The 13,255-nt window shown below is 38.9% G+C and overlaps 1 protein-coding gene across 3 annotated transcripts in view; it reads left to right on the forward strand.

The window, feature by feature from the left end:
- The window catches only part of ZNRF2 (zinc and ring finger 2), a 126,824-nt gene that overhangs the window by 67,867 nt on the left and 45,702 nt on the right, over positions 1–13,255 (forward strand). For 2 of the 3 annotated variants that reach the window (XR_012667184.1, XM_048838720.2), the window contains exons 3-4: positions 11,044–11,149; positions 11,952–12,034. Coding sequence is in view for 2 of the 3 variants with exons in the window: in XM_048838720.2 (XP_048694677.1) it covers positions 11,044–11,149; positions 11,952–12,009 (164 nt within the window). In the remaining variant the exon portion in view is untranslated. The remainder of the gene's footprint in view (positions 1–11,043; positions 11,150–11,951; positions 12,035–13,255) is intronic. The other variant, XM_048838721.2, reaches the window with a different exon arrangement.

Consider the following 13,255-nt stretch of genomic DNA (forward strand, 5'->3'; position numbering starts at 1 on the left):
TCTAGGTTAGTAATCTTCCTTTCATGTAACACCACAAACAGTTATACTGGCACTGCAGTATCCTCACTAGAAGAGTTTTTGCTCATATTTAGAATTTTTTCTTCTAAAACCCTACAAAATAATCAGCAATGCTTTTTGCTGTCAGAGAATTTCCTTAACATGTAGAATATTTAAGGGCTTTGTCTAAACTAGAGTTAGATATTTTTTTCTCCTCAGATGACAGCATCACTTCAAAATCTGTTGTACTTTCAATTATTTGAATATCTTGCTGTTCTTTTACTACTGAGTCTTCAATGCAGAATCCATAATTTTATTTTTATTTTTTTTGCAGGAGATTTTCGTGGTAAAATAAATTTTTTTTTAACCACTGTCCCAAAATAAATTGATTAGGACTATATGTAGTAGTGAGAGCGAAGTCCTCTCATATATATAAATCTGGGATTATCCTCAGTCTTTACATAGGAGATATTTACCAGCTTTATGTATTATTTGCAATTAGATCCAATGATCCTGCAATAGTTTTAAAACTGTGTCTACTTGGTGATTATATAGTGACAGTATTAGGTTAATGTATTGCCAGTATGTAATGGAATTCTTTCTCTTTCTAAAGTTTTGTATAATTTTCAGTCTTACTTGGCTATATTTTGTTCTACTAAGGAATTCAACCTACAGTACTAGTACAAAACTGAAGTATGAAATACTGCCCTGCTACATTCATAGTAATGGGAAATGTTACAATTGAATGATATTAACATTATGGAAACTCATTAAAACTTCATAGTTAAGGCTGTAGGACAGTTTCCATTCAAAGACTCATTTTAACCCTGCGTTCCCCTGATACCTTTATTAAGTTAACAAAAATTGGCCTGAAATTTCATATCCTAGTCTTGGATTAGAGGAGATAGTTTTCTTCAAAATTCACATTTAATCATATACGCCCTTCTGAGTTTTGAATAGTTGAGTGAACTATTCATAGCAAAATATTTATTTAGCTATTTGTCCGCAAACAGTATTTGAATTATGAATTTTGCTCAAAATTGTTCAAATACTTTGTGAACGTATTTTAAGTCTATAGGTTGATTTACAGAGTGTTTGCTTCACATCTGTTTATAGTGACACTGGTTATCTAGGTCATTGCTAGATTGGTGATAGAAACTTTGAAAATTACTTTTGAAATCAAAGAACTAGAATGTTTTGTCTCTGTGACTTTATAATGTAGGGGAAACCACTGGGTCACTGTCACTGCCAGAATTGCCTGAGCTATTCACCATTAGTGTAGAGAGGACTACAGTAGGTTGAGTTAATGTAAAGCAGGCCAGTATAAATCCAGCATTTTTTACATTTTAATTTGAGGTTGGAGGGTGTTTTGGCCTTTATCTGAAGCGTGTACTTTGAATTACGTTTATATACCCAATGTGATTAGGTTTGGAATAGGAGTAGTTTGCAGAGTTGTTTGCCTTGAGCAGGAGAAATAATCTTGAGGAAATGTTTTGCAGTGACTTTGCTTCACTGCCCTAATTTTTCTGATTCTTGCTTCAATCTAAACTGTTCTTGCAAAACCTAATTCTAGCACCATGGCTGCCACTAGTGCGGACTCTCAGCCTAGTTCTGTCTCCTGGCAGTCACGCAAAAGTTATAGAATCCATATGCAAAGATTTCTGGCACCAGCATCTCCACCTTAGTTTCCTCCGTTCTGCTGTCTGCCTAATCACTGATTCCAGGAAAAAGGTTTTTCAGGGAGCGACTTTGTGCCTTTTGATTTTAGCTTTCTGTTGATAACCATGAATTAGACTAAGAAACTGAAGTAATCCCCACATTGCAAGTTCACTCCCACCATATATAGTGTAGCCTGAGTGTATCGACACTACATGAAACCCCATTCCAGGCTTGTGCAGAGATGCCTCAGTCATCTGGTAAATTTCTGAAAGTGGAAAAGTAGTAGGCAAGCTTGCTGTGCTTCAGTTCTCAGACTAGCAACAGGACTTTGTGGAGAGTCGACGAGAAGAAGACGTATGCATTATACGTGTGTTGTAGATTAGCCTCTGTGCTATTTCAAATACTTTTTCAAATTTTTCTACCTTTGTTCTGTATGTAGTATTGGTAAGATTATATGTTTATTTTTGAGAATGAGGTTGCAGAACTGAGTATGGTAACCAGTGTTTGTACAGTATATGTAAGTCACAGTGGATATCTGCTTATATGTTGATGTCTGGTGTCGGAACAACATGGAGAGGGAAAATAGATACAGTGTTTGTACTCTACGTAGAAAATTGTGATGTGTTAGTGATAGTTTTAGGGAACAATACTTAGATGGTGGGATATAAAAATGATATCTCTACTAAACGGGAGTAGATAGAGGAGAGGGAGGGACACGTATTTGGCATCTGGTAAATGTCAAACTGTTGTAGCAGGTTCATTACAGAATGATGAATTTTGTACCTTCGTAGGTGGCTCCAACTGCAGCTTGTTCATTAGAGTATGGGCTAAAATAGCAAGGACAGGTGATGTATGTTATGTGCTGCATTATGGCAATGTCTGAAAAGGCACAATGTGAATATGTTTTGGTACCACTGGGATGTTAGTGGTAGGTTGTTAAAGGATACAGGATGGGGGTAAAGTTAAGATTTTGCAAGCAACCTTAACTCTGAATTTCTAGATTTACAAATGTAGCATTAATATAGAAGTCCTTGTGGTTTCAATAAATGCAATATTTTATAGGGAATTTTAGCAGAAGCAATTGATAATACCCAGGCTTGAAAATTCCACTTGCCTGTGATTAGCCATCAGTGTCCTGATTAAGAGCCAGTAACTTTTGTAGAATGTAAGTTTTCATTTTAAAAAAAAATGCTTCTCAGCCTCCTAGTTTGGAAGAAAACTTTCCACATGTGAACCAAATGTAACTGTTTTAGCGCTGCCTTCCTAAGACTGCAGTCAGGCAACATTGTTGGCAAGCTATGAGCAGCAGCAGAGTCACTCTGCTTTGGAGTGACAACTGACTGGTCATCTCATTTTTTGCTACTGATACTTGGAGAACCCTATGAGCAGCAAATAATCAGATCTTTGTTTTGTTGCTGCTTGGATAAGATTTCAGTAAAGATACATCATGATCTTCTGTAGGAAAGGGAGAGGAGAAAATAGAGTGAAGCTGGGAAGGGCAGAAAATAACAAGCCAGAAAGATGTAATAAAATAGACTGATAAATTAGTATTTAATAAATATATTCAATGAATTTTCACAAATATGTTGATTTGGCAATACTTATTTGTGGTGGTCAATACTATTCAGTGAATAGATAGATTATTTTGACAAATTTCAATTGTATTTCTAGAACAATATATTATTCTAATGTTCTTCTGTACTATTTGGTCAGCCTTGATAGCAAATTACACTTGATTTGATTAAATAACTTGACTGTCAATGTTCTAATTAAAAGCAGAATACACAGCTGTTTTGTTTGTTTGAATTTGGGTAGGCGGGGCCTTTGATCAGGTATTTTTTCACCCTTGTGAGTAAGCTTTAATCCTTGGGCTAATAGGTGGTGGAGTATAAGTATTTCAATCTCTGCTAACTATTTTAATTTAATATATATATAATTGTGTATATATAATTAATTATTGTATCTGGGGAGTTTCAAAAAAGCTGTGGTGGTATTTTTTTAAATTGATACAGTGTGTGAAATCTTGCTGTGATGGTTGTACTTTCATCCAGTACTAAATATTTTGGTCTAAATGCGGGGATGGTGTGTAAACTGTACTCCATGAATCCCACGATAAGATTTTAGAAAAATCTACCATATACCTACTAGTTGAAATACTAATCCTGTTGGCCAGAGGTAGATAAATATAAGGATGGGGACTTGGGCAAATCATGGTAAGAACACTAAACCCTGCTTGGATGCTCCATCTTTTATATCAGACTCTGGCTAGTAGTGTCTCTAACAGCTGAAAGGGAGGATGAGTTTGCCTCACCCCCTTCACTTCCTCATTATGAAAAATATGTCTCCACTCTTCTCCCTCTTCCCCATCCTCCATTTTTATAATACCTGTAATGTAGTAACATCAGCATATGTTATGATTTAAAACCTTTTAAAAGACTTTCAATTATTTTCCCTTTCTTTGTTCGTGTGGAATTGTTTAATCATTTCACTAGAATCATAGAATCATAGAATATCAGGGTTGGAAGGGACCTCAGTAGGTCATCTAGTCCAACCCCCTGCTCAAAAGCAGGAGCCATCCCCAATTAAATCATCCCAGCCAGGGCTTTGTCAAGCCTGACCTTAAAAACTTCTAAGGAAGGAGATTCCACCACCTCCCTAGGCAACGCATTCCAGTGTTTCACCACCCTCCTAGTGAAAAAGTTTTTCCTAATATCCAACCTAAACCTCCCCCACTGCAACTTGAGACCATTACTCCTTGTCCTAGATGTATTGGGCAGGATTGGAAGTGCAATTCTATTTTACAGCTACATTTTTTCTTTCTCACTGGCTTCTGCACACTTGAGCTAGACTCACTGTTGTGAGGGGAAAAGTAGTTAATAGTTCCACGGCAATCTTCCAGAGAATGAAGTGCATCACAGTGCTAACTAAAAACAACTTGCAGTACTGCTTACAGGAAATGTACAGTACCACTTTTGGGAACCATTAAGTTTTATGTGAAGGAAAAAGTATAACATACTGCTATTCCAGAATATTACTCAGAAAGACAACGTACAAAAGAGATTCAGATGAAAAAATCCTACAACTTTTTAATTGAATGCTGGATGATCTACAAGAGAAATCAGATCATAGCTGGTAAATATCCACTCCACTTTGACTGACTGTTATATTCCACTCTTGGCATTTGTAATCTAGACAACATGATGGCACAATCGCATACATTTTGAGTGAACATGAAAAACATGTTCACCTATTTGCCAGTAGAAAGAAACTTTTCCTGATCAAGGTGGGTGAATAAAGGGGTGTAAAGCACCAATTTCTACAGAACACAAGCTTTCATTTAAGAAAAGAGTCACTTTATAGCCCTGAGCAGGTAACTTTCAAATATGAATAGCTGTGCAGTGCTGTCTTTCTGAATATAATAACAATAACAATAACAGTGCCTCTGCTGCTGCTCATCACTTCCCTAAGCAGCAGAATTACTAAAAAGATTCTACTCAGTTTCACTGCACTACTTAGAACCCTGTTGCCAGTATTAAAATTAACTCAAACACACTTACTCTGGGGTGGCTTGGGAAACTAAAAGCAGCAGCACTTAGAATCACAGAATTATAGAACTGGAAGGGACCTTGAGAGGTCATCTAGTCCAGTCCCCTGCACTTGTGGCAGGATTAAATATTATCTAGACCATCCCCGATAGGTGTTTGTCCAACCTGCTCTTAAAAATCCCCAATGATGGAGATTTCACAACCTCCGTGGGCACTTTATTCCAGTGCTTAACCACTCTGACAGTTAGGAAGTTTTTCCTAATGTCAAACCTAAACCGCCCTTGCTGCAATTTAAGCTTCTTGTCCTATCCTCAGAGGTTAAGAACAATTTTTCTCCTTCCTCCTCCTTGTAACAACCTTTTATATCCTTGAAAATTGTTATGTCCCCTCTCAGTCTTCTCTTCTCCAGACTAAACAAACCCAGTTTTTTCAATCTTCCCTCATAGGTCATGTTTTCTAGATCTTTAATAATTTTTGTTGCTCTTCTCTGGACTTTTTCCAATTTGTCCACATCTTTGCTGAAATGTGGTGCCCAGAACTGGACACAATAATCCAGTTGAGGCCTAATCAGCGCAGAGTAGAACGGAAGAATTACTTCTTGTGTCTTGCTTACAATACTCCTGATAATACATCCCAGAATGATGTTCGCTTTTTTTCCTCCCAACAGCGTTATACTGTTGACTCATATTTAGCTTGTGATCCACTATGACTCCCAGATCCCTTTCCGCGGTACTCCTTCCTAGGCAGTCATTTCCCATTTTGTATGTGTGCAACTGACTGTTCCTTCCTAAGTAGAGTACTTTGCATTTGTCCTTATTGAATTTCATCCTATTTACTTCAGACCATTTCTCCAGTTTGTCCAGATCATTTTGAATTTTAATCCTATCCTCCAAAGCACTTGCAACCCCTCCCAGCTTGGTATCATCCACAAACTTTATAAGTGTGCTCTCTATGCCATTATCTAAATCACTGATGAAGATATTGAACAGAACTGGACCCAGAACTGATCCGTGCGGGACCCCACTCGTTATGCCCTTCCAGCATGACTGTGAACCACTGATTACTCACATGAGCAAGGATATACAGAAGTATGGTCTTCATTATTATTTTAAATGTTCACTCTCAGTCTGACATTGTGTCACATTTCAATGGGGAACAATTTTTTATGGTCAGGTTACAAGATCCTAAAAATGAGACTTGCTATAGTGATATTTAAATAAACAGGATTATTTTAAATGTTCACTCTGTCTGACATTGTGTCACATTTCAATGGGGAACAATTTTTTATGGTCAGGTTACAAGATCCTAAAAATGAGACTTGCTATAGTGATATTTAAATAAACAGGATTACTAACAGGCACTTAAGAGAAAAAGAATATTTCAGTTGTAGGCACTGACATTGTTCATAGGGGAGGAGGACCCCAAAAAAGAGATTGAGAGAGTAGAAACCCTCCCTTCTATATGTGATAGTAGCCAAGAAAATGAAGATTCTTCCTTCAAGAATGAGGACCTCCATCATAAAAAGAAAAGGAGTACCCGTGGCACCTTAGAGACTAACTAATTTAGACTGTACAGTATGCATCCGATGAAGTGAGCTGTAGCTCATGAAAGCTTATGCTCAAATAAATTGGTTAGTCTCTAAGGTGCCACAAGTACTCCTTTTCTTTTTGTGAATACAGACTAACAAAGCTGTTACTCTGAGACCTCCATCATGTCAATCACCTTCCAACTGGAGCCTGACAGAAAAGATGAAGCCCAAATTGTACAGACAGTGAAACTAAGGAAAAGAAGTGAAGTGACTTGCCAGTGCCAAAACTGCACCTAATCAGCCCAACACCTGCATGTATGCAATTCATATTGAAGTTGCACAGGTGCAACTGAGAAAATGAGAGACCCCTATATTTATTCTCTAGATACTTTTAAAACTGCCAATTTGGGAATGACAGTACCTTATAAATGTATTTTATTGGTTTCTGGAAGAGAAACACTACCAGAGAAACATGAGAAATGTAACTGGCTGCTGCACACTGCAGTGGATCAGCAAAATATTATTTTAGCCGCTAGTTTCCGTGACAAATGCATTTAAAAATCAGTGTTAAATGTACCTTAAACTGACTTCCATCTGGTGTGATCTATGGCTGGTACCCTGGGTGGTTGTGTATAATGGGGACAGCTCGGAATTCTGACTGGATCAAGGCATGAGATTTTTTTTCAATCTTTATGGTTTATCCAGTTCTGCTAATTTGACTACATTTAATCGCTTTTATGTAAGTTAGATATGAAGTCTCTTGGGTCCCCGACTACAGCCAGTTTCGCTGTTGTCATTCTGTAAATGTTATCAAATATGAGAGCAATTTATGTTGGCTTGGAATCTATTAATATGTTGTGCCAAGTTGTGCATTTATAATAGTTGGATATTTTCAGTTAGACATCTTAAAGATTTAGACAGGTGTTTTCCTTGGGCACATGAGTGGGTGGGTGGGAGGGTGAGGGAATGCCAGAAGTTTGACTTGCTCACAATATATTTGGAAGGGGGAGCATACAAACACTGGAAACTTTATAACCTGTTACAAAGCCTAATAGTATCTTTGGGTACCAGGTAGAAAAAGAACACTTTTTGTAGAACCAGATGTGTCTGCCTTTGTATTACCCCAGAGTATTGCAAAGATACAGAAAACTGGTATCAAGACTAGGGAATACAAGTTTGTGCAGTATACAATAACCCAGGCGTATAATGTAAAGAATTGAGAGTACAGCAGTTCATATACATTTTTTTGTATCTTAGGAGCCTTTTAACCGTCTTAAGTGACTTTTTTTTTTTAAACGGGCAGGTATTTGGCCTTGTGTCTTGTAAGACTGTCTTCAGTTATGTAAATGTTTGTTTTAAAAGTACTTTACACAAAAGCCTGCAGGACTCCTGCAGTCAGTTTTGGGACTTACTAAAGTGACACCATGCTTGAGTGTACTGGGGGAGAAGAACCGAGTCCGTGGTTCTGTGTGCCAGTTGCAACTCTGAATATAGTGAAACCTCTGATTAGAGCCAAGTTGTTCTGTGACAAAAATGTTCCCGTTGAGTGTGTGTGGTATATATGTATGTGAATTCTTTTTAACAGCATTTGTTTATATGGCCATAATGAGGAGGTAGAATAGACATGTTCAGAGGACCAAGAGAGCCATGTTGCAGCAGTACCTGTAAAGAGAGGAGTAGAGGGGGAGAGAAGCAGTGAGAGGAGTAAACCATTGGAAAAAGCTTAGAATCCCCCTGTGAAACAGACCAATGTAATAGTCTTTGTCGTCCCCCCCCCCCCCCCGCCTCTTCTTCCAGTTATCAAAATGTCTGTTAATTCAAGAGGTCAAGTGAAAAATGTGTACCCCTAGCACCCTCTTCTGGGCAAATTCTTAATGTCTTTGATGGAAGTTTCAGCAGTAAATGTGAGTTTCTGCAAGATAATATGGCACTGTTTCCATCTTTTTATCACTTGAGAATAGTAAATGCCCCTAATGTTCATGAAAAGTTCCACTTCTCTGTTAAAGAGCAACAGAAACCAACTGGAATACCCTCCCCTCCCCCCCCCCCCTTTTGTTTTTTAGACCGCCTACAAACAGTGCAAATATATGCTGCGTTTTTCCTTTTCTTCATTACTAGAATATGTTGTTTCTTTAGAATTGGTTTGTGTACTCATGCTGGCTATTTTCCATATGAAACTATAATACTCTGAAATAATAATATTCTCACAATAACCAACTACTATGTCAGAGTCAAAAGACTTTGAAATTAAGCAGTTCAGCTCTTAAGAAACCTAAGAAGCAGGAAGTCAGACTTGCTGTGGTTTTGTGCAGATACACAGCAGATCTACATCCTGGTTTCTATATTTGATCTTCTGCTTCATTGATTAGGCTTACATGCTTGTCATTTTCAGCAGCATGTAGCTAGTATGATGATGAGCACTATAGAAAGACCTATGAGAACAATTTAAAGATTTGAGTGTTCTCTCTTTTGAGAATCATGAAATCCTACATTTTTTAAAAATCTCATGATTTTGGAGTGATGTGCTGAATGCCCTAAATCAGAGGTTCCCAAATGTTTTTGCTAACCCCTCCTTCTCCTTGGGAGTTGCATAACAGGCCCTTCCCCACCCATCCGGGGACCGGGGTAGAAAGTGATTTACTAAGGGAAGTAGGTGGCTTATGCCAGGAGTGCAGCAGAACCTCGCTGGCTCCATCCCTAGAGGAGCTCATGGCAGCATGGCGCAGACTGGGGCTTCTCATCTCTTCCGCTCCTTCCACTCCCACACCCTCTTCTCTTTCTCCTCCCCCCCGGAGCACAGAGTATCTTGCTTCTGCAGGCTCTGAAGTATGTAAAATACACATGGCTGTGGCTGTACGAATGGCTGGGCTGGGACAAGCATGCAGAGTTTGAGTTCCCAACTTGGGGAGAAGTGGGGAGAGCAGCAGGCTACTGCTGGGGAAGGGCTGTCCCCCATACCCTCTCCCTGCTGTTGCCTGGTCCTGTGATAACCTTGTGCCCTGCGCTTTGAAAACCAGTACCCTAAACAGTTAGTCAAAAGGAGCATTCAGCACACATGTACCCTTTTTAGGAGTGTATCATTCAGCTCTGCCATGGATTGCCAGCTCTTCTGCTGTGACACCCTGAATGTGCCTTTTGGTTATGGTCCTTGCACTGTGTAAGTCCACGTTAGGCTATGTCTTGTACTCTACAGTACAATGGGCCTAAATTCGGGTAGTCAGGCCTCTTGATCTGTGTTGTACCGATGCTGAATTCTGCATCATCCACTGCTGCTAAAAAAAGTATCCAGAAAATACAGCTTTTACTATATCACTCTAATATTTTTCATGAAAACTTCCATTTTAAAAGTGTGTTCTGTGCATTTCTTGCAACTGCCTAATCTCCCCATTAACTATGGGACGTAGTATTGATTCCACAAAATCAGGATACCTTGCAGAATTTAGCGTCTGTGAGCCATACCATACAGCACTTCGCAGTGCTGGAGAACTCTGGTTCCTCTCGAAGGGCCGGATGATAGAAATTGGAGGGAAGCAAGTGGGGATGGGAAACAGACTGATAGTTGGGGTAGGTGGGAGGCAACAGGAGAACCAGGTACTCACAGGAGAGCTGGTGGGGAAGGTGCCAGGCATACAGTGGAGGGATGAATGGGAGGAAGCAGGAGGAGGGACTGGATACTTAGAGGGAGGATGCCAATGGGGTCTCTACCTTGTTAATTATTTTGAGGGTGGAGGATGTAGAAGGTGTCAGTCTGCAGCGTTCTTTTCAGAAAAGCCACTTGTCCAGGCTCAGCCTTAGCCTCTAGCTCAGGGGTTCTCAAACTGGGGGTCGGGACCCCTCAGGGAGGTCACGAGTTGTCAGCTTCCACCCCAAACACTGCTTTGCTTCCAGCATTTATAATGGTGGTAAATATATTAAAAAGTGTTTTTGATTTATATGGGGGGTCACGCTCAGAAGCTTGCTATGTGAAAGGGCTCACCAGTAAAAAAAAAAAAATTTGAGAACTGCTGCTCTAGCTCACGTGTGTAATTAACGCAGAATATGTGCACTTGGGCAGGAGGAAGAGTCCTACAGTTCTTTCCTTTGTTGTAGAACTGCGTTTAGTCAGAGACTAGATCACAGCCATAGTTTAATTTGATCTCTTAAGACTCCTGATAACATATCTCTTACATCAACAGACATTATAAACATGCTTAATTTCACATATTGTACTGAAAGGGAACCTTAAAAAATTTTTTTTGTATAATTGTGTTAATGCTATGAAAGTTTTGTCTTAAGTGATTTTGTTAACCATTTAAAACTGCCCTGTTTCTACAGAGGATGTACTGAGTAAAGATGCTGGGGAGTGTGCAATATGCCTGGAAGAGCTGCAGCAGGGGGATACTATAGCACGACTGCCTTGTCTATGCATATATCATAAAGGGCAAGTATTCTTCATGCTGTATTCTTCCCAGATAAAATGCCATATGCCAACATCAGTTGGGTAATTTTTATAAGGGTTTTTTAAAAGGACAATTAACATCTCGTCAATTTAAAACAAAACTTAACTAAAAGCACTTTGAGGTACTGCATCTTGAGTTATCCTCCCCTACCCAAATATATTTGCTCTTATAGTCAAATTTTTCTTTTATGTTTTTCTCTTGTTGCTGTTTGAAAAACTCCCAGAAACAAAAGGGGGAAATTTTCTATACAGGGGAAACAGTAAAAATCACTATACTTGCACACACATTCTGTTGACTGCACAGACTAAAATTGAAAAATGTATATTTTTTCTCTGATCGTTGTTATATTCATTTTAGATGGTGTTTGTAACAATGGGCAAAAATTGCAGGCAGCAGTGTGATTAGGGTGATGGTGTCCCTCTTAAGAAATGAAAAGTACAAAAAGTAATTTGTAAATTTGTTAAAACTTATGAAATAAACAGTTACAACAATGTATACATTGATTTCTCTAATGTTTAACACATAGCACCATATTCTTTATTGGGATTTTGGGATGTTAAAAATGATTAGTGAATGTTGACAAGTACTGTTCCACGCATTCTAGCTAAAGTAGCTTAGGTCTTAAAACACATTCTCTCTCTCTCTCTCTCCCTCCCTCCACCGCTCTCAAATGTTTCTAGTCACTTCATTTTAACTATGATAAAATTATTTAGTACACATAACAATTGTTGGTAATTGTAATTAATATACTTACCTTCCACTTATTCTTTTATGTTCCAACAGCTGCATAGATGAGTGGTTTGAAGTAAATAGATCTTGTCCTGAACACCCTTCAGATTGAGACTGACAAGATTCCTCTTTTGTAGGTAACTTCTTTTTACATATTTCATTGATCTTTTCAGTAATAAGAACTATATGAATAAGTACATTAAATATGCACTCAGATCTAAGTTTGACCTAAAATAATTGGTAAATTCATTGTCGTTCCAGTATGTTTACTATCTATTTAAATTACTAGAATTCATAAATGGTTTCTGCACCCTCACATCCAGTAGTCTGGAATGATATATTGCAGGAATGATATAGTAGTTTAACTACTGCAAAGTGACAAGCAGCAGTGCCATTTAAATTTTAATTATCTTTAAGATTATTTTGTTGTGTAACCTAAACCTACTTTAAAATACCAAATCCCCAGAATTTTTGATAGTTTAGTGAATGACCATTCTTTCTGGACTGAAATATGCTTTTTCATTTGGGATGTTACATAGTTTTCAGTGAGATCCTGCTTTTTACTTTTAACACACATTTGATCATTCATTGTTTTTTCTGCAATGCATGTAAAATGTTACAACCCAGCCTGCCCCATCCCCATTCACACAGATACAAAGCTTTCCTGCTTTAGTAGTGTGCATTAATGGTTTAGATTAGAAACCAGTTAGAGTCAAAGGACAAAAGGGGCATTTTTATTCTTCTAGGTATCTTGCTTACACTAAACTACCAGCTCCAACCATTACAAAACACGTTAGGATTTATATTAAACACTATGGCAATCATGGAATGTGAACTCTTTGCCCCAAACAATATAGTGTTTTTTTGAAGCACTGTTTCAGTGTTCTGCTTTCTATTTTACTTCACAAGTATGTGTTGCAGCTCAAGTTGCCAAAGCCGCCCAGAAGGGGGAGGCAAGTGGGCAATTTGCCCTGGGCCCCACAGGGGCCCCCCACGAGAATGTCTGAAGTCTGAGGTCTGAGACAGGGAAGGGGCCAGTAGTGTAGCGGCTGCTCTCCCACTGAGCACAAGTGGCGTCTTTTTAATTTTTACTCTCACAGCGGCGCTCCGGGTCTTCAGCGGCATTTCAGCGGCGGGTCCTTCAGTGCTGCTGAAGACCCGGGTGAGTACAAGCGGCTGGCACCTTTTTTTTTATTTCCGCTTCCCCTGTTCACTCCACCTGGCTACGCCACTGGAAGGCGCCCCCGAAATTGCTTTGCCCCAGGCCCCCTGAATCCTCGGGGAGGCCCTGCACACTGCAGTCGTATTAGCAAGGGTTATATACACCATCACACTTGCCAAAGAACACATTACTGCAG

The sequence above is a fragment of the Caretta caretta genome, chromosome 2, assembly GCF_965140235.1.
Source record: "Caretta caretta isolate rCarCar2 chromosome 2, rCarCar1.hap1, whole genome shotgun sequence".
NCBI lineage: Eukaryota > Metazoa > Chordata > Testudines > Cheloniidae > Caretta > Caretta caretta.